Source organism: Oryx dammah, unplaced genomic scaffold (assembly GCF_014754425.2).
Source record: "Oryx dammah isolate SB20612 unplaced genomic scaffold, SCBI_Odam_1.1 HiC_scaffold_11056, whole genome shotgun sequence".
NCBI lineage: Eukaryota > Metazoa > Chordata > Mammalia > Artiodactyla > Bovidae > Oryx > Oryx dammah.
This window is the reverse complement of record NW_024080450.1, coordinates 592,929-613,456: the sequence shown is the minus strand read 5'-3', so window position 1 is coordinate 613,456 and position 20,528 is coordinate 592,929. Positions and strand designations below refer to the sequence as shown.

Genomic DNA, 20,528 nt, shown 5'->3' with positions numbered 1-20,528 from the left:
CTTTGAGGAGGCGTTGTTAGTTTTTAAGGTACAGGACCTGGACTTAGAACGGTACAGGAAGGCTGCAGCAGCCGTTCAGAATGCAGTCCAGCACTACTGTGTCATCTGTGATGAGTAAAACAGAGCTACTAGCCAGACATCACTGGATTGTTTCTTCAAGAGGACGGGCAGAATTGAATCCAGCAAGGAACCAGAATCTGTTCCATCAACGTCAGATATGAGTGAAATTGCAGCTTGCCCTCCTATTGCTGATGGTCCTTCAGTTCTGCCATCTCTCACCTCCTCTCCCTCCTCCTGTCAGTAACCCTTCTTGCCTGTTCACTTGATGCCAGCCCCTGTGTGCCAGCTGTTGTGCTGTACTACTGTACTCTTCAAGGTACTGGACTGTTAGATTAAAAATGTCTGCTTAATTTTTTTAATGTATTATTTGTGTGAAAAGTATTATAAATCTCTTACAGTATAGTACTGTATAGCTGATTGTGTTAGTTAGGTACCTACGCTAACTTTGGGAACTATGAACAGATTGGACTTACAAATGGGCTCTTGGAATGGAGCCTGTCGGGGACATCCTGTCTTATATCCCAAGTTTCCTCACCCAACTCTAAGGGCTGGCAGGGCCCATATCAGTGGCAGACATCCTCTGATGTTTGAGGTTCAGCCAGGAGCAGCCTCCTCTGCTCCTGCCTTGTTTGCAACACTGGAGATGACAGAGACCCTGAACCACTCCCAGGCGCCCACCCCTCTTCTCCATAGACAATATACACAATGGCCAGAAGAGGATTAAAATCAGCTTTATTGATGAATTGAAGAACACAGCTGGGATTTGAAGCCCAAGTGAGGTTTTTTCATCTTCTCTGAAGTGATGACAGCTGAGCCCACTGGGTGGGGCTAACCAAACTTACCCACCCCGTTGCAGACCGAGGCTGGAACGTGGAGAGCTGAGTCCTGGGTGGGCTCACCACGGGCAGGTCCCGCTGGGTTTGTTTACTGCAGGTAGACTGGAAGCCCCAAAGCAGGTCCAAGAGAAACAGAAAGAGAGAAGAAGCAGGAGGACAAGTAAGCAGGGTCCTTTAGCACATTATCTCCACCCAGTAGAGAAAGGTGGTCCCAAGAGTCTCAAGTTCATCAACCACAACCATCCCAACTGAGGTCACCCCAATAGAAGCTTCTCCCCAGTACTCTCCTTCTATGCTGTACTGTAGTTAGGAGATCTTTGCCTTGATTGGCTGAGCAAGGAATGTACGAATAAGGAAAAAGCTTTCTCCCAAGAAGTAAGGGTGGCTTAGGAGCCTGGACTGCTCAGTGAACAAGTGGCCAGGGGCTATTTTGTATGAGCCTCCCAGTCGGCAGCCACAATGCAAACACAGGTGCTGGCTAGAGCTGGTGGATTCGGGACTGACTCCTGACATCTCATGCCTGAACACTGACCACCAAATTCCTTTTCTTTCCTGTGCTCTGGTGCTCGGACCCCTGAGGACTGCTGAGGAAAGAACTGGGTAGACTACACCCACCCCCAACCCCTGGATGGGTGAAATGGATGAAGGGGGTCAAAAGGTACAAATTTCTAGTTATAAATAAGTCCTGGGAATATAATGTACAGCTTGGTGATTCTAGTTATGATTCTGTATTGTATACCTGCAAGTTACTAAGAGAGTCAGCAATCTTAAATTCCTATCACAAGGGAAAACAAATTAACTTTGTGAGGTGATGGACAGTGACTAAACTTATGGTGGTAATCAGTTTGCAATATATACACATATCAAATCATTACCTACCTAAAATAATATACTGGTATATGTCAATTATATCTTGATAAAACTGGAAAAAAAAAACCCACTAGGCCACACAGCTAGGGTATAATTCAGCTGGACACCTATGGTGTTCCTGTAGTAAAGAGAGTCCCTTTGACTCCATTCAGAGTAACTGACACCTTCTGATTTAACTGTCAGGTGTGAAATCATTAGCTTTGTGCCAAACCAAAGCAAGAGGGCCTTTTAGACCACGCATGCAGGGAAGACAGGAGCAGAATAGGAAAATTCTTCCAGGGCCTGTGAACCGATAGGCGTTTAATGGCACGTCTTGCAGAGTCGAGTCTGACGTAGCTCTCTTTGGCACAGGAAGTAAGGCCATACTGCTAGCACTCTGAAGTCCTCCCGCCTACCTGTCACGGAGAAAACCCCTTTTCTGTTTTTTTTCCCTGTGCTTTTCTATCTTGATGCCACTAACTATACTGTCTTCTATATTTGGATGCATTTCCAGTGCATTCAATATTTTGCCTTTTAGCATGGGTGACTTTTGCAAAGTGTTAATCCCATCCATTAGCCATTCTTTTCATAGTATCACCATTCAAGGGTGACCTCATTTCATGGCACCAGATGGTACCTTTCTGTAGTTTCCAACAGGCTATTTATACAACTTTACTTTGAATAAAACTGAATGATTGCAGAAACATTTTTTCCCCAGAGTGTTTTTATTAGGGATTCCTGCCACCATATTAACATATAAAACAATCTGGATGTTGACACAGAAATGCAAATTTCACTGTACAAAGATAAGGCTCCAACCATAGGTAACGTGGCCCCGAGATCTCTAGTTTTTCAGTGAAATCAATCATTTTGACTTCTTCCCAGAGTTGTCTTTATATTAGACAAACCACAAAATATGTTCCAGATACATAACAGTTTACAATATGTTCCAAGCACAGACAGAAATACACAATACTTCACCTACATTTTTTTCATATCCAACTTGCATTAGCACTAAAGATTGTGTGTGTATATGTATTTGCCATATGTGTGTGTATATAAAACCACAAATGTACACACAGTAGTTTTCATGGAAAATTGAAACCTTTGAGACTGTGGGTTTTATCCACTATATTATCAGAGAGGGAAAAGGAATAATACCATGTCACAAATTCCTCAATTGGGGATAAATAAAAACATCTGTGTATGAAGGGCATATCAGTTGTGTATACAAACACACATATATACACATTCATATATAAACACGTATATACCAATAATATGGAATATACATATACTCACACACTTGCTTTCAATTCTGTATCTTACTATATTATATATCTTCTACCTTTGGAAGCAGTCTTCTCCTCTTTGATTCAGGCAACTGGTGACTGTTTTCTAAGAAAAGCGAGTATTTCTAAAAGACTGATCTGTCCTGACAAAATGGCATTTCAGGACCTGAGTTTTACTTTTGGTAGCTGTGGTTTAAATTCAGCAGACCTTATCCTGTCAGATCCTTCACTTAAAAATATTTCTGTTCAACAGTGAAGTTTTTGCCTAAGAGATGTTAGCTGGAAATGTTAAAATTATATAGTCATTAATCCTTAGTATAAATCCACTTGGCTAGACTATGTGTGATGTTTATCCTGTCAGCATTTTTTTAATGTTTTATGATGCATAATATATTAATTCTATAAATTTAAAATGTTATTTAATATTAATGTAAAAGGGCAAGGGCTGGATGATTTGTTATGGTTAGAACTTCAAAGAAAATGAGATTAAGCATGATTAGAAGAGGGAACTAATTTTCTGCAGACTATACTGGCATATCCTTATGTCAGAAGATATGACTTTAAGTCATAAACAAGGGGGAAACCACTTCAATTTCAAAGCTGATCATTTGCAAACTTCCCAAATAACCTACAGAAAATATATTTCTATATTGGTATCAAATTTCAGGTATCAAATCTTTATTTAAAAGAAAAATCAGAAAAAAATAAAAAATCAGTCACTCAATGCACATGAGAAAGACCACCCTGTAAACTGAATAGCAAATTATAATATAGTTTGCTCAACTGAAGTCTTCATGAGCTGACTTTAAAAAATTTATTTACAAAATTAAATGTCTAATAAAGCACTCAGGGCTCCATGAATGAGTAGGACTGGAATGGCCATTTTGGAAATTATACTAATGGTAGAGCTGAAGTTAGGAGAGATTATAGGTAGCCCATCCCATGAAAACATTCCATGTCTTCATTTACATTTTATGGAAAAATCACTATGCTCTGTGCCCTAAGCTCTGTACTGTACTCTCTTCTTTCACAGTGTTGGTATGTACTCTGCATGGAAGGCTTCAGAGCCTTTCTTTCTGTCATGGATTCAGTGGTATGAAGGAAGGTACGAGAGCATTTGTCCCACTTACTGTCTAGTTATGGGGTCCTTTCACTACTTCATCCAAGCTGAAATGGTATATTATCTAATGAGTCCCCTCCAGTTTCTTAACAAGAGTCCCAATTATGAATGAGTTAAGATCCCAAGGAAACCAGGAAAGGGAAAGAGTATAATGACCACCACAGAGGAAGATCATAGGCATTTATCAAAAAGCCAAGATCATTCTCCTCACATTCCCTCTGACTCTTTTGCTCTCTCCTTCACACACATATAGAATTCTTTTAAAGTTTCTTCCACAGAATCTCAATGAATGGCATGAGGGATAAAAAAATGTGCCTTCAAGTTTCTCCACTTTTATTTAGAGCCACTTAGACATATTCATGTCCACTTGGACAGCGAGTTTACTGTTCTTTACATCATCCAGTATCTTGCATCACCATCACTTTCATAAAATCATTTATCTACCACCACTTGCCTATCAGTCTCATCAGAACTCATTTTGCTACTTGCCATTTTTCCAATTCCCATTTGCTTCCACTTTTGGGTTAATGTACAATAATACACAGTTAACTAGCATCTCCTTTAACTATTTTCCTTTAAAAATTTTACTTTCTTTTAAAAACATTCCATTGCCTCAGCTAACATATATGGACAGAATGCAAATGAAAGTAACAAGTCATCTTGTCCAAATATTTTGAAAAATGGACCACCCTGTGTCCTCTTGATGCTCTCAATTTCTACTTCCTCCAGTTCCATCATCCGTTTCAGGAGCTTATTTTCTACAGTGTTTTTCTACCTATTTTTCTATCTCATATGCAGATAATAACAATTATGTGATTGTTCAGCCAAAAATATTTTAAAAAACAAACCAGTGCCAAGACATTAAAAATTCCTGACATATCCTTTGTGCATTAGTCTTACAATCTGTACACTTAAATAACTCCAGGAAGCTTTTTTTTTTTTTTTGCTAAAAATTTACCAAAATATTTTGAACACATAAAAATATTTTTAAAAAAACAAAAACAAAAGCCCAGCATAAATTTAGTTGTATAGGCATTGGTTAGAGGACATTGTTCTCACTAAGGATTATATTCAAAAAACTTTCCCTTGGGTTTTTACTAAAACTCTGATTCTGAACCTTATAGCTTGTAATGGTGCTATTAAAAAAACAAAAGAGTCTAATTCAGCTCAATGTATTATAATAGATAAAGAGTATGTAATAAAAAATAAACATGTTTTTGGTTATTTAGAGGTCATCTTCCTGACCTATAACTAAAATAACTATGTTTGATTTAAACTTACTTGCAGTGAATTATGGAAAGCTAACTTAGGGCTCTGAATAATCAGTTATGAGTAAGAATACCTACTGATGGTCCCATGACCATTCAGAACCAGGCATTTGCTGGAAAAAAAAACCAAACCAAATCACTAGTATTGAATATAGCCCTTAGTCATATGAGAAATGAGCTTTATGAGCAACCCAACATGTAAAGTACGAGGTTGACTTTGCCAGCCACCCACTCCTTGAGAGGACAGTAGTATTCATAGTGAAACTGCTCAAACTCTGGCGTCTGGCGGATTTCACATAAGAAGGAGAGATCAATACCTGACTCCAAAAGGAGGAGGAGCAGGGGAAATACAAAGAGCAGCAGGCCCAGGCCCACCACAAGGAGCCGGGAAAAACTCTTGACCAGTGGGTTCACCCGAATAGTGCCACTCAGAATGTCATAGCTCCATGACAAAGCTTGGCGAGCCTCCTTCATCTCCTCTTCTTCTGCCATTAAAAAGGCATTTTCATCTGCTTCCAGTTCCTCGAATGAATCTGTGTCTTCTCTTTCCAACTCCAGCCTAGATGGACAGTCAAAGAGCATGTCAATCTCATCATCATCAACTGGGGTAGGGAGTAGGCTGGCACTTGGGTTGTATGCCAGTTCAGAGATTGTCAAGGGTTCTTCTTTTATTTTATCTTCCTCTTCACTTGACGGCTCTTCATACTCGTGGGATTCCTTCACTGGTGAGCTGGAGATCAAGGGGGCAGAAATATCTTCTTTGGGCAATGGAACACCTGTAAAGAGACATATTTTTCTTAATTTTAAATTTCAGGTTTTCTTTTTCCACAAAGATATGTAATGGAAACAAACCCAAACTAATTACTGAATGAGAGGGAATCCAGAAATTGTTCTGTAGAATCCTGACTTTTAACAAAATCATTTTAGGAATAGATCCTATACTATAAATTCTTATGGTCAACATGTTAAACCAAAAATAACTAAAATGCCTCAAATGGTTGGCAATATTTACAACATTTATATGTGCAATTATAGTCTGAAAAGCCTCCAATTTTGGTCACGTTTGCAAGAACAAAATGACAAGAAATCACTATTATAATTTTGAGTATTGTCTTTTGGAAGTCAATACTGTCATCCACTACAGTATTGTAGTAAAATTAGAGAGTCTCCTATCGAATAGCATCTTTTATTATGTTATGTATTTTTTTGTCTTCATTTTGGCACAATTTTGTGGTTTCTCATTTCATGTAATTGCAATCATATTTGTATGAACAAATTTACATCTTGCTCCTTTAGACATTTTCTATGTTGAAATAAACTCCTATTGGTATTTGTAATGGTTGCCAAATATTCTGTTTAGTTAATACAATAATAGTTGCCTAATATGATTAATCAATAACCTCAGATATGCAGATGACACCACTCTTATGGCAGAAAGTGAAGAGGAACTAAAAAGCCTCTTGATGAAAGTGAAAGTGGAGAGTGAAATTAAAAGATGCTTACTCCTTGGAAGGAAAGTTATGACCAACCTAGATAGCATATTGGAAAGCAGAGACATTACTTTGCCAACAAAAGTCCATCTAGTCAAGGCTATGGTTTTTCCAGTAGTCATGTATGGATGTGAGTGTTGGACTGTGAAGAAAGCTGAGCGCCGAAGAATTGATGCTTTTGAACTGTGGTGTTGGAGAAGACTCTTGAGGGTCCCTTGGACTGCAAGGAGATCCACAGTCCATTCTAAAGGAGATCAGTCCTGGGTGTTCTTTGGAAGGAATGATGCTAAAGCTGAAACTCCAGTACTTTGGCCACCTCATGCGAAGAGTTGACTCATTGGAAAAGACTCTGATGCTGGGAGGGATTGGGGGCAGGAGGAGAAGGGGACGACAGAGGATGAGATGGCTGGATGGCATCATCAACTCGATGGATGTGAGTTTGAGTGAACTCCGGGAGTTGGTGATGGACAGGGAGGCCTGGTGTGCTGCAGTTCATGGGGTTGCAAAGAATCAGACACGACTGAGTGACTGAACTGAACTGAATATGATTAATAAGTTAATATTAATAGTTAATTATTAAGTTAATATGAACTGTTAATAGTTGCCCAATAATAATAGTTACAATCAAGATTGCCAGGAGAAATATCAATAATCTCAGATGTGCAGATGATACCACCCTTATGGCAGAAAATGAAGAGAAACTAAAGAGCCTCTTGATGAAGGTGAAAGAGGAGAGTGAAAAAGCTGGCTTAAAACTCAACATTCAGAAAACAAAGATCATGGCATCCAGTCCCATCACTTCATGACAAATAGATGGGGCAACAGTGGAAATAGTGGCTGACTTCATTTTTTTGGGCTCCCAAATCACTGCAGATGGTGATTGCAGCCATGAAATTAAAAGATGCTTGTTCTTGGAAGAAGAGCTATGACAAACCTAGACAGCATATTAAAAAGCAGAGACATTACTTTGCCAACAAATGTCCATCAAGCCAAAGCTATGCTTTTTCCAGTAGTCATGTATGGGTGTGAGATCTGGGCCATAAAGAAAGCTGAGTGCTGAAGAATTGATGCTTTTGAACTGTGTATTGGAGAAGACTCTTGAGAGTCCCTTGGTATTCAAGGAGCTCAAACTAGTCCTTCCTAAAGGAAATCAATCCTGAATATTCATTGGAAGGACTGATGCTGAAGCTGAAGCTCCAATACTCTGGCTACCTGATGTGAAGAGCTGGCTCATTGGAAAAGACCCTGATGCTGGGAAAAATTGAAGGCAGGAGGAAAAGGGGACGATAGAGGATGAGATGGTTGGATGGCATTGCCAACTCAATGGACATGAGTTTGAGCAAGCTCCAGGACATGGTGAAGGACAGGGAAGCCTGGTGTGCTGCAGTCCATGGGGTCGCAAAGAGTTGGACACGACTGAACGACAAAACATTTAGACTGCTTTGCAGTAGTGAAAAAAAATTCCGTGAGCTATCATTACATATACAGCCTCTTGTTTACATATCTCCTCTTTTGTTTCAGTTCATTTGATGGATGTCTGCAAGGAAAATTACTTGGTCAAAAGGAATGAATATTATTTCTTAAAATTTATTGGGGGAGAGGTATTTATCAACCTTTTGTTTTATAGATGGGAAATCCAGTTACCTACTATCAGGCCGAAGGCCAGCTCTCCTGATTTTGAGTACTGGGTTCTTAGTGGGGAAGGAACAATCAAAGAAATGTTCCCAAGATGGATCTACTGTATAATACCAAGTTGGGAGCCAAGTACATTAGGTAACTGTAAGCCTGCTTTTGGGCTTCCCAGGTGGTGCAGTGGTATGCAGTGGTAAAGAATCTGCTTGCCAATGCAGGAGATAACATGAGGTGTGGGTTTAGTCCTGGGTTGGGAAGATTCCCTGGAGGAGGAAATGGCAACCCACTTCAGTATTTTTGCCTGGAAAATTGCATGGAAAGAGGAGCCTGGCAGGCAGGTTCCATGGGGTTAACAACTGAGCTATTGAGCACGGACATATGCAAGCCTGCTTTTAATGGGTACATTTCAGGATTTCCCTCTCTTCAAGATGTGCAGGAAATTATGTCACCAAGATGCCAACACTGGTTGTTCCTAACTTCACTCTACCTCACAAGAACAGCAACTAACAACCACTCATGAATGAGACACCATCGGAGAAAATCTTAAAACATGAAGTGAGGCTCAAGTACCCTCCTGCACCAGAGACCAAGATACCCTGCATTCGAAGGGTAAGAGGAACAGCTATGTTGACCACATTGCCTTTTCCCGAAGCAGGCACATCATCAAACTGAGAGATTGCCCCAGTGGGAAAAGAGAGCTTGGGGTTACATCCAGCTACTTCCCCGGCATTGTGGGTCCCTTTATAGGAGCCCTTATGGTGGATTTCATCCCATAGTATCACTGGGGACTCAGTACGGCTCAACCACTAGGAATCTATGAGGGATAAGGGGGCAGGAAGGGACTTCCAACAGTCAGCACTCAGATCTTGGCCGACCAAATTCATACCTGCAGAGCCAAGTACTAGTCCCAACCAGTGGCTTTGCTCATCTGCAGAACCAAGTTGGTGATGCATCTGACCAGGGAACTCAGTAGAGTGCAGGACTGACTGATTTCAGTCCTCAGAGGAGAGTTAGGAGAGCCCTGGAGTCTGGTCTGTTCACATCCAGGCAGAAGAACTGAGTCATAGCTCCACCCACTGTGGATTCTAGATCCCAGCCCCTTCCAAGAAGAAAGCCTGTTTGGGGAAATTTGGAAGTTACCTAAAATGGGCCCTCCCAGTCCAGCCCAGGGAGGAGCTGAGTTATTAGCTCCATATGACAGGAAGGCTGGTAAAAATACCTGGAAGCTGCATCACCCAGCAACAATGGAGCTGAGAAATAGGTAGCAAGGGGCCCAGTTTGGCTGTAGAACTTAGGGCCTGGGTCAACTTGATTGATGATGACAGAGCCTTGGTGACCTTGGAGCTACTTTTATCACTATGCCTAAATTAGCTTAGTCAGGGAAACTAATTCATAGCCCCATTCATTGCTGAATATAGCCTTTAGTCCACCTGACAAGGGAGCCTTACCAGGGCACAAAAACCTGTGTAGCCTATCTAGCAGCCCTGCTTGCAACATTCCCCAAACAATGAGTCATATAGGCACTGGGTCCCATTGTGCTGCCTACCAGGGTAGGAGAGTTAATCCATAGCCCGTTTACTACTGAATTTAGTCCCTAGTCCTGATCAGAGAATCCAGACCACAACAGAACCAATAGTACAGCCTCAGTGGGGCATGCAACCAAGCCAGCAATTCTATCCAACTGTTACCAGCCAGTGGCAATCCTCCCCCCCGCCCCCCCACCGCTGCCATAGACAGCCTACGAGCTTTAACAGTTGCCTAGCGCCATAATAGACTCTAATAGCAGGTCTCATTTGCCCAAGGATGTTACCAGAAGATACCAAAAACCCAAACTGAGCTGACTAATGAATCCAAAGTGAATATGCAAAGTCTAGAAGAAGAGGTCACTTACTCAGATGCACATATATCAATGTAAGGAATCAAGGATCATGAAAAATCAGGTAAATATGACAACACTAAAGGAAACTAAAAAGGCACTAATAGCCCTAAAGAAATGGAGATCTGTGTACAAATAATTCAGAATAATGCTCTTAAGTTTTGTGAATTACAAGAATACACAACACTTAAACAAAATTGGGAAAGCAAATGAATGAACAAAATGAGAAGTTCAACAAAGAAATAGAAAACATTAAAAAAAAAAAATCCTACAGCTGAAAAATAACTGAAATCAATAGAGATTCTCAAAAGAAGAATCAGTGACCCAGAAGATAGGCCATTTGAAATTATTCTATCAGAGAAGCAACTAGAAAAAAGAATGAAAGTGAAGCCAGCCTATAGGACTTATGGGACACAATGAAAAGAAACAGTATTCATATTACAGGAATTCCAGAAAGGCAAGAGGAAAAGGACAGAAGATATATTTAAAGCACTAATGGTTGAAGAGTTCCCAAACATGAGAAGAGGAGACCTCAAGATACAAGAGACCAAAGGGATCCTAAAAAGGTTGAACTGAAAAGTAGTACACTGACACATATTACAATTAAATTGTCAAGAGTCAAAGAACTTTAAAACCAACAAGAGAAAAACAATAATACAAGGGAGCTCCCCAAAGATGCAGATTTTTCAACAGAAACTTTTCAGGCCAGAAGAGAATGGGTTGACATATTCAAAATATTGAAAGAAAGAAACTGAACCAAAAATACTACTCCTGGTGAAGCTGTTCTTCAGAAGCTTTCCCAAACAAAAACTGAGGGAATTCATCACCATTAGATATGCTTTACAAGAAATGCTAAAGAGAGTCTGTTGAGTGGAAGTAACAGGATGCTAATTACCATCATAAAAAATAAGATAGCAGTGTAAAACTCACTGGTAATGGTAGAAACATAGTCCAAGTTAGATTGTGTAATATGGTAATGCTGGTGCATAATTCACTTACAAATCTAGTTTACAAGTTAAAAAACAAATGTAGTAAAAATAACTATAATAATGTTTTATTAGTTATACAATATAAAAATAAGCAAACTGTAATGTCAGTAAGCTAAAATGTGAGGAAGAGGAGAAGTAAAAGTGTGAAGCTTGGGAACTATATTGAAGTTGTTTTTAGCTTAAACTAGAGTGTTACAATTTTAAGATATTTTTATGTAAGCTTCACAGTAACCACACAGGGGAAAACCTGCAGTAATTACAAAGGGAACATGATAAAGAAGTCAAAGCATACTGATATCACAAAACATCAAGATAAGAAAGAAAAAGCAGGGTAAGAAATAAGGAACAATGAATTTACAAAACAGCCAGCAATAAGTTAACATAATGGCAATAGTAAGTCTCCCATTTTCACAATCAGTTCACGCTCAGTTGTGTCTGATTCTTTGCGACCCCATGAATCGCAGCACGCCAAGCCTCCCTGTCCATCACCAACTCCTGGAGTTCACTCAGACTCATGTCCATCGAGTCAGTGATGCCATCTAGCCATCTCATTCTCTGTCGTTCCCTTCTCCTCCTGCCCCCAATCCCTCCCACCATCAAAGTCTTTTCCAATGAGTCAACTCTTCGCATGAGGTGGCCAAAGTACTGGAGTTTCAGCTTTAGCATCATTCCTTCCAAAGAAATCCCAGGGCTGATCTCCTTCAGAATGGACTGGTTGGATCTCCTTGCAGTCCAAGGAATTCCCAAGAGTCTTCTCCAACACCACAGTTCAAAAGCATCAATTCTTCAGCGCTCAGCCTTCTTCACAGTCCAACGCTCACATCCATACATGACTACTGGAAAAACCATAGCCTTGACTAGGCAGACCTTAGTCAGCAAAGTAATGTCTCTGCTTTTGAATATGCTATCTAGGTTGATCATAACTTTTCTTCCAAGGAGTAAGCGTCTTTGAATTTCATGGCTGCAGTCACCATCTGCACTGATTTTGGAGCCCCAAAAATAAAGTCTGCCACTGTTGCCACATCTATTTCCCATGAAGTGATGGGACCAGATGCCATGATCTTCATTTTCTGAATGTTGAGCTTTAAGCCAACTTTTTCACTCTCCTCTTTCACTTTCATCAAGAGGCTTTTTAGTTCCTCTTCACTTTCTGCCATAAGGGTGGTATCATCTGCATATCTGAGGTTATTGATATTTCTCCCGGCAGTCTTGATTCCAGCTTGTGTTTCTTCCAGTTCAGTGTTTCTCAAGATGTACTCTGCATATAAGTTAAATAAGCAGGGTGACAATATACAGCCTTGATGTACTCCTTTTCCTATTTGGAACCAGTCTGTTGTTCCATGTGCAGTTCTACCTGTTGCTTCCTGACCTGCGTACAGATTTCTCAAGAGGCAGGTTAGGTGGTCTGGTATTCCCATCTCTCTCAGAATTTTCCACAGTTTATTGTGATCGACACTGTCAAAGGCTTTGGCATAGTCAATAAAGCATAAATAGATGTTTTTCTGGAACTCTCTTGCTTTTTTGATGATCCAGCAGATGTTGGGAATTTGATCTCTGGTTCCTCTGCCTTTTCTAAAACCAGCTTGAACATCAGGAAGTTCATCGTTCACGTATTGCTGAAGCCTAGCTTGGAGAATTTTGAGCATTACTTTACTAGCATGTGAGATGAGTGCAATTGTGCGGTAGTTTGAGCATTCTTTGGCATTGCCTTTCTTTGGGACTGGAATGAAAACTGACCTTTTCTAGTCCTGTGGCCACTGCTGAGTTTTCCAAATTTGCTAGCATATTGAGTGCAGCACTTTCACAGCATCATCTTTCAGGATTTGAAATAGCTCAACTGGAATGCCATCACCTCCACTAGCTTTGTTTGTAGTGATGCTTTCTAAAGCCCACTTGACTTCACGTTCCAGGATGTCTGGCTCTAGATGAGTGATCACACCATCATGATTATCCAGGTTGTGAAGATCTTTTTTGTACAGTTAAGTGGATTGCATTATCCAACCGAAAGATATACAATGGTGAATTAAAAAACAAGACCCAATGATATACTGTTTACAAGAGACTCACTTTAGCCATAAAGACACATAGACTGAGAGAAAAGGGATGGAAAAAGATATTTCAAGGAAATGGCAACCAAAACAAAAGCAGGAGTAGCAATACTTATATTAGACAAAGTTGACTGTAACCTAAAAATGGTAGGGATAGACCAAGAAGGTAATGATAAAGTAGTCAATATATTAAGATACCATGGTTGTAAATATTTATTTGCCCACCACTGGTACACCCAATTACATAAATCAAAACCTAACAAGAAACTGACCAACAAGATGGAAGAATAGAAGGACGGAGCTCACCTCTTCTTAACAAAAACACCCAAATCACAGCTAACTTCTGAACAACCGTGGACAAAACACAAAAAATGTTGGAGCATACCAAAAAATATACCCTACATCCAAAGACAAAGAGGCGATGAGACACTAGGAGGAGTGCAATCACAGTATAATCAAATTCCATACCTGCCACATGGGTGGCCCACAAACTGGAAAATAATTTGAATACAGAAATACTCCCACAGGAGTGAAAGTCCTGAGCCTCATGTCAAGCTTCCCAGCCTGGGGTTCTGGCAGCAGCAGGAGAATTCCTTTAGAGAATCTGGATTTGAAGGCCAATGGGGATGCCAAAGGATTGGGGCAAACAAAAACTTCATTCTTGGAGGACTTACAAAAGTCCCGTGTACACAGGTACCCAGGGAAAATAGCAGAGACCTCATAAGAGACTGAGCCAGACTCAACTACTAGTGTTAGGGGGTCTCTTGCAGAGGTGGGGAGTGCCTGTGGCTCACTGTGGGGACAAAGATAGTGGCACATCTGGGGAGTACTCGTTGGTTGTGAGCCCTCCTAGAGGCCACCATTTCCACCCCAAGACCCAGCCCCATTCAACAGCTTGGAGGATCCAGTGCTAGGATGCCTCAGGCCAAACAACAAACAGGATGGGAACACAGCCCCACGAATCAGCAGACAGGCTGCTGAAAATCTTCCTGAGCATGGCCCTGCCCACCAGAGAGACAAGACACAGCTCCACCCAAGAGTGGAAAGGAGTCCACACATCAGGAAGCCTTCAAAAACCTCTTAGCCTCATCCACCAGAGCACAGAAAGCAGAAGCAAGAGCTACAGTTCTGCAGCCTCCATAATGGAAATTCCAATCACATAAAGTTAGACAAAATGAGACTGCAGAAGAATATGTCCCAGTTGAAGGAACAAGACAAAACCCCAGAACAACAACTAACTGAAGTGGAGATAGGCAATACACCTGAAAAAGAATTCAGAGTAATGATAGCAAAGATGATCTAAGATCACAAAAAAGAATGAAGGTACAGATCAAGGAGATGAAAGAAATGTTTAACAAAGACCTAGAAGAGCTAAAAAACAAAGAGATAAACAATACGATAACTGAAATGAAAAATACACTGGAAGGAATCAATAGCAGAACAACTGAGGCAGAAGAACAGGTAAGTGAGCTGGAAGACAGGATGGTGGAAATCACTGTGGCAGGACAAAGGATAAAGAAAAAAAAGAAATGAAGACAGTCTGAGAGATTTCTGAGACAACACTAAATATCGGAATAGATAAGAGCTGAAAACTTCCCTAACAATGGAAAGGAAATAGTCACCCAAGTCCAGGAAGCACAGAGAGTCCCAGGTAGGACAAATGCAAGGAAGGACATGCTAAGATACACAGTAATCAATCTGACAAAAATTAAAGAAAAATATATTGAAACAACAAGGGAAAAGTAACAGATAACATACAGGGGAATTCCCATAAGGTTATCAGATGATTTCTTTGCAGAAGCTCTGCAGATCGTGAGAGCGGCATGATATATTTACAGTGAAGAAAGGGAAGAACCTACACCAAGAATACTCTACCCAGCAAGGCTGTCATTCAGATTCAGGAGAGAAATCCAAAGCTAGCAAAAACAAAAAGAATTCAACACCACTAGACCAGTTGTGCAGCAAATGCTAAAGGAACTTATCCAAGTGAAAAGGAAAGGCCACTATGAGAAACAAGAAAATTACTAATGGAAAAGCTCACCAGTGAAACTCATGTTTATGAGTGCAGGCAAGAAATCATCTGCACAAAAATGTGACATCAAAACTGGAAATTATGAGAAGAGAGTACAAATGCAGGATATAGAAATTCATATAAAATTAAGACCAACAACTTAATATTGTTTACATAGAAAATGCTATATCAAAACCTCATGGTAACCACAAACCAAAATCCATGATAGTTACACACAAAAAGGAAACAGGAACCCAACACAACACTAAAGTTAGAAATCAAATCACAAGAGAACAAGAGTGGAAGGCAAGAAAAAGACCTAAACAAAACAAATCCAAAACAATTAAGAAAATGGCGATAAGAATATATATATTGCTAATTACCTTAAATGTATATAGATTAAATGCCCCAATCAAAAGACACAGACTGACTGAAGGGACACAAAAATAAGACCCATATTTATGTTGTCTATAAGAGATGCACTTGAGATCTGGGGACACACAAAGACTGAGGGGATAGAAAAAGGTGTATCCCATGCAAATGGAAATCAAAAGAAAGCTGGAGTAGCAATACTCATATCAGAAAAAATAGACTTTAAAGATTGTTACAAGAGACAAAGAAGGACACTACATAGTGATCAAGGGATGAATCTAAGAAGAATATACAACAATTGTAAATATATATGCACCCAGCATAGGAGCACCTGAATATAAGGCAAATACTGACAACTATAAAAGGAGAAATTGACAGTAACACAGAGTGAGGGACTTTTAAAAAAATTATTTTAATTAGAGGCTAATTACTTTACAATATTGTACTGGTTTTTGCCATACACTGACATGAATCAGCCATGGGTGTACATGTGTCCCTCATCCTGAACCCCCCTCCCACCTCCCTCCCCATCCATCTCTCAGGGTTGTCCCAGTGCACCAGCTTTGAGTGCCCTGTTTCATGCATCGAACTTGGACTGGTGATCTATCCCACATATGGTAATATGCATGTTTCAATGCTATTCTCTCAAATCATCCCACCCTTGCCTTCTCCCACAGAGTTCAAAAGTCTTTTGTTTATATCTGTGTCTCTTTTGCTGTCTTGAATATAGGGTCATCATTACCATCTTTCTAAATTCCATATATATGCATCAGTATACTGTATTGGTGTTTTTCTTTCTGGCTTACTTCACTCTGTATAATAGGCTCCAGTTTCATCCACCTCATTAGAACTGATTCAAATGCTTTTTTTTTAATAGCTGAGTAACATTCCATTGTGTATAACTACCACAGCTTTCTTATCCATTCGTCTGCTGATGGACATCTAGGTTGCTTCCATGTCCTAGCTATTGTAAACAGTGCTGTGATGAACATTGGGGTACATGTGTCTCTTTCAATTCTGGTTTCCTCGGTGTGTATGCCCAGCAGTGGGATTGCTGGGTCATATGGCAGTTCTATTTCCAGTTTTTAAAGGAATATCCACACTGTTCTCCATAGTGGCTGTACTAGCTTGCATTCCTACCAATAGTGTAAGAGGATTCCCTTTTCTCCACACCCTCTCCAGCATTTATTGTTTGTAGACTTTTGGATAGCAGCCATTCTGGTCGGTGTGAGATGGTACCTCATTGTGGTTTTGATTTGCATTTCTCTAATAATGAGTGATGTTGAGCATCTTTTCATGTGTTTGTTAGCCATCTGTATGTCTTCTTTGGAGAAATGCCTGTTTAGTTCTTTGGCCTATTTTTTGATTGGGTCGTTTATTTTTCTTGTATTGAGCTGCCTGAGCTGCTTGTATATTTTTGAGATTAATTCTTTGTCAGTTGCTTCGTTTGCTATTATTTTCTCTCATTCAGAAGGCTGTCTTTTCACCTTGCTTATAGTTTCCTTTGTTGTGTAAAAGCTTTTAAGTTTAATTAGGTCCCATTTGTTTATTTTTGCTTTTATTTCCATTACTCTGGGAGGTGGATCACAGAGGATCTTGCTGTAATTTATGTCAAAGAGTGTTCTGCCTATGTTTTCCTCTAGGAGTTTTATAGTTTCTGGTCTTATATTTAGATCTTTAATCCATTTTGAGTTTTTTTTGTGTATGGTGTTAGAAAGTGTTCTAGTTTCATTCTTTTACAGGTGGTTAACTTTTTACACCCCATTGTCATCAATGGATAAATCATCCAGAAAATCAGTAAGGAAACACAGGCCTTAAATGACACATTAGAACAGATTATCTTAATTGATATTTATAGAGCACTCCATTCAAAAGTAGCAGAAATCACATTCTTCTCAAGTGCACGTGGAACATTATCCAGGATTGACTACATGCTGGCCACAAGGTGAGCCTTGGTAAATTTTAAAAAACTCAAATCATATCAAGCATCTTTTCTGAGCAAAATGCAATGAAACTAGAAGTCACCTACAAGTAAAAAAACTGAAACATATAAACATGTGGAGGCCAAAAAATATGCTCTTAAAGAAGCAGTGGATCACTTAAGAAATCAAAGAGAAATAAATAAACACCTAGAGACAAATGAAAGCAAAAGCACAATGATACAAAACCTTTGGGGAGCAACAAAATTAGTTATAAGAGGGAAGTTTATAATAACAATCTTACTTCAGGAAACAAGAAGCATGTCAAAAAGCAACCTAATCTTATACCCAAAGCAACTAGGGAAAAAACAAACAGAACTACAAATTAGCAGAAGGGAAGAAATCATAAATATCATAGCAAAAATAGAGACAAAGAAAATAATAGAAAAGATCAATGAAACTAAACGCTGTTTTTTTTTTAATTGATAAATCTTTAGCCAGATTCATCAAGATAAAGGGAGAGGGCTCAAATCAATAAAATTAGAAATATAAAAGGACACTACAGAAATACAAAGGATCATGAGACTACTACAAGCAAGACTACTACAAGCAACTATATGCCAATAAAACGGACAACTTGGAAGAATGGATAAGGTCTTAGAAAGTTACAATCTTCCCAAGACTGAATCAAGAAGAAATAGAAAATATAAATAGACCAATTATAAGTACTAAAATTGAAACTGTGATATTAAAACTCCCACAAAAGTCCAGAGCCAGATGGTTTCACAGGTGAATTCTGTTGAACACTTAAAGAAGAGTTAACACCTGTCTTTCTGAAACATTCCAAAAACATTTCAGAGGAAGGCCACTATCTCTAAGGCCACTATAACCTGACACCAAAATCAAAGAGAACATGCAAAGAAAATTGCAAAGGTCAATATGATTGATGAAAATGGACACAAAGTCTTTGACAAAATGCCAGCAATCTGAATCTATCAATACATTAAAAGGATCATACACACGGTCAAGTGAGATTTATCCCAGGGATGTGAAGATTTTTCAGTATCTACAAGTCAATTAGTGTGATATAAATATGTCAACAAACTGAAGAATAAAAACCATATGATCTTCTCAATAGATACAGAAAAACTTTTAATAAAATTCAACACTGATTTATGATTAAAAAAAAAAAAACTCTCCAGAAAGTAGGCATAGAGGGAACATCAGGTCACTCACTCAGTTGTGTCTAACTCTGTGACCCCATGGACTGCAGCACACCAGGCTTCTTTGTCCATCACCAACTACCAGAGCCTGCTCAAACTCATGTCCCTAGAGTCAGTGATGCCATCCAACCATCTCATCCTCTGTTGTCCCCTTCTCCTCCCACCTTCAGTCCATCCCAGCATCAGGGTCTTTTCCAGTGAGTCAGTTCTTCACATCGGGCGGCCAAAGTACTGGAGTTTCAGCATCAGCATCAGTCCTTCCAATGAATATTCAGGACTGATTTCCTTTAGGATGGACTGGTTGGATCTCTTTGAAGTCTAAGGGACTCTCAAGAGTCTTCTCCAATACACAGTTCAAAAGCATCAATTCTTCAGTGCTCAGCTTTCTTTATAGTTCAACTCTCACATCCATACATGACTACAGGAAAAACCATAGCTTTGACTAGACAGAGCTTTGTTGGTAAAGTAATATCTCTGGTTTTTAATATGCTGTTTAGGTAGGTCATAACTTTTCTTTCAAGGAGAAAGCAGTCTTTTAATTTCATGGCTGCAGCCACCATCTGCAGTGATTTTGGAGCCCCCAAAATAAAGTCACTGTTTCCATTGTTTCCACATCTATTTGCCATGAAGTGATGGGACCGCATGCCATGATCTTAGTTTTATGAATGTTGAGCTTTAAGCCAACTTTTTCACTGTCCTATTTCACTTTCATCAAGAGGTTCTTTAGTTCTTCTTTGCTTTCTGCCAAAAGTGTGGTATCATCTGCATATCTGAGGTTATTGATAATTCTCCAGGCAGTCTTGATTCCAGCTTATGGTTCATCCAGCCCAGCATTTTGCATGATGTACTCTGCATACAAGTTAAATAAGCAGGGTGACAATAATAATACAGCCTTGACATACTCCTTTCCTGATTTGGAACCAGTCTGTTGTTCCATGTCCAGTTCTCATTGTTGCTTCTTGACCTGCATACACATTTCTCAGGAGGCAGGTCAGGCGGTCTGGTAGCCCCATCTCTTGAAGAATTTTCCAGTTTGTTGTGATCCACACAGTCAAAGGCTTTGGTATAGTCAATAAAGCAGAAGTACATGTTTTTCTGGAACTCCCTTGCTTTTTCAATGATCCAAAAGATGTTGGCAATTTGATCTCTGGTTCCTCTGCCTTTTCTAAATCCATCTTGAACATCTGGAAGTTCACGGTTCATGTACTGTTGAAGCCTGGCTTAGAGAATTTTGAGCATTACTTTGCTAGCGTGTGAGATCAGTTGTGCAGTAGTTTGAGCATTCTTTGGCATTGCCTATCTTTGGGATTGGAATGAAAACTGACCTTTTCCAGTCCTGTGGCTACTGTTGAGTTTTCAAAAAATGTTGGCATATTGAGTGCAGCACTTTCACAGCATCATCTTGTAGGATTTGAAAGAGCTCAACTGGAATTCCATCACCTCCACTAGCTTTGTTCGTAGTGATGCTTTCTAAGGCCCACTTGACTTCACATTCCAGGATGTCTGGCTCTAGGTGAGTGATCACACCATCATGGTTATCTGG

General features: G+C 39.7%; 1 protein-coding gene across 3 annotated transcripts in view; it reads right to left on the bottom strand.

The window, feature by feature from the left end:
- Positions 1-775: 775 nt before the first annotated feature.
- The window catches only part of LOC120860300 (FERM domain-containing protein 3), a 345,585-nt gene continuing 325,832 nt past the window's right edge, over positions 776-20,528 (bottom strand). For 2 of the 3 annotated variants that reach the window (XM_040236079.1, XM_040236081.1), the window contains one exon: positions 4,597-6,201. In XM_040236079.1, coding sequence (XP_040092013.1) covers positions 5,606-6,201 — 596 coding nt within the window. In that variant the 3' untranslated portion in view covers positions 4,597-5,605. Of the gene's footprint in view, positions 999-4,596; positions 6,202-20,528 lie in introns of those variants that run through there. The other variant, XM_040236080.1, reaches the window with a different exon arrangement.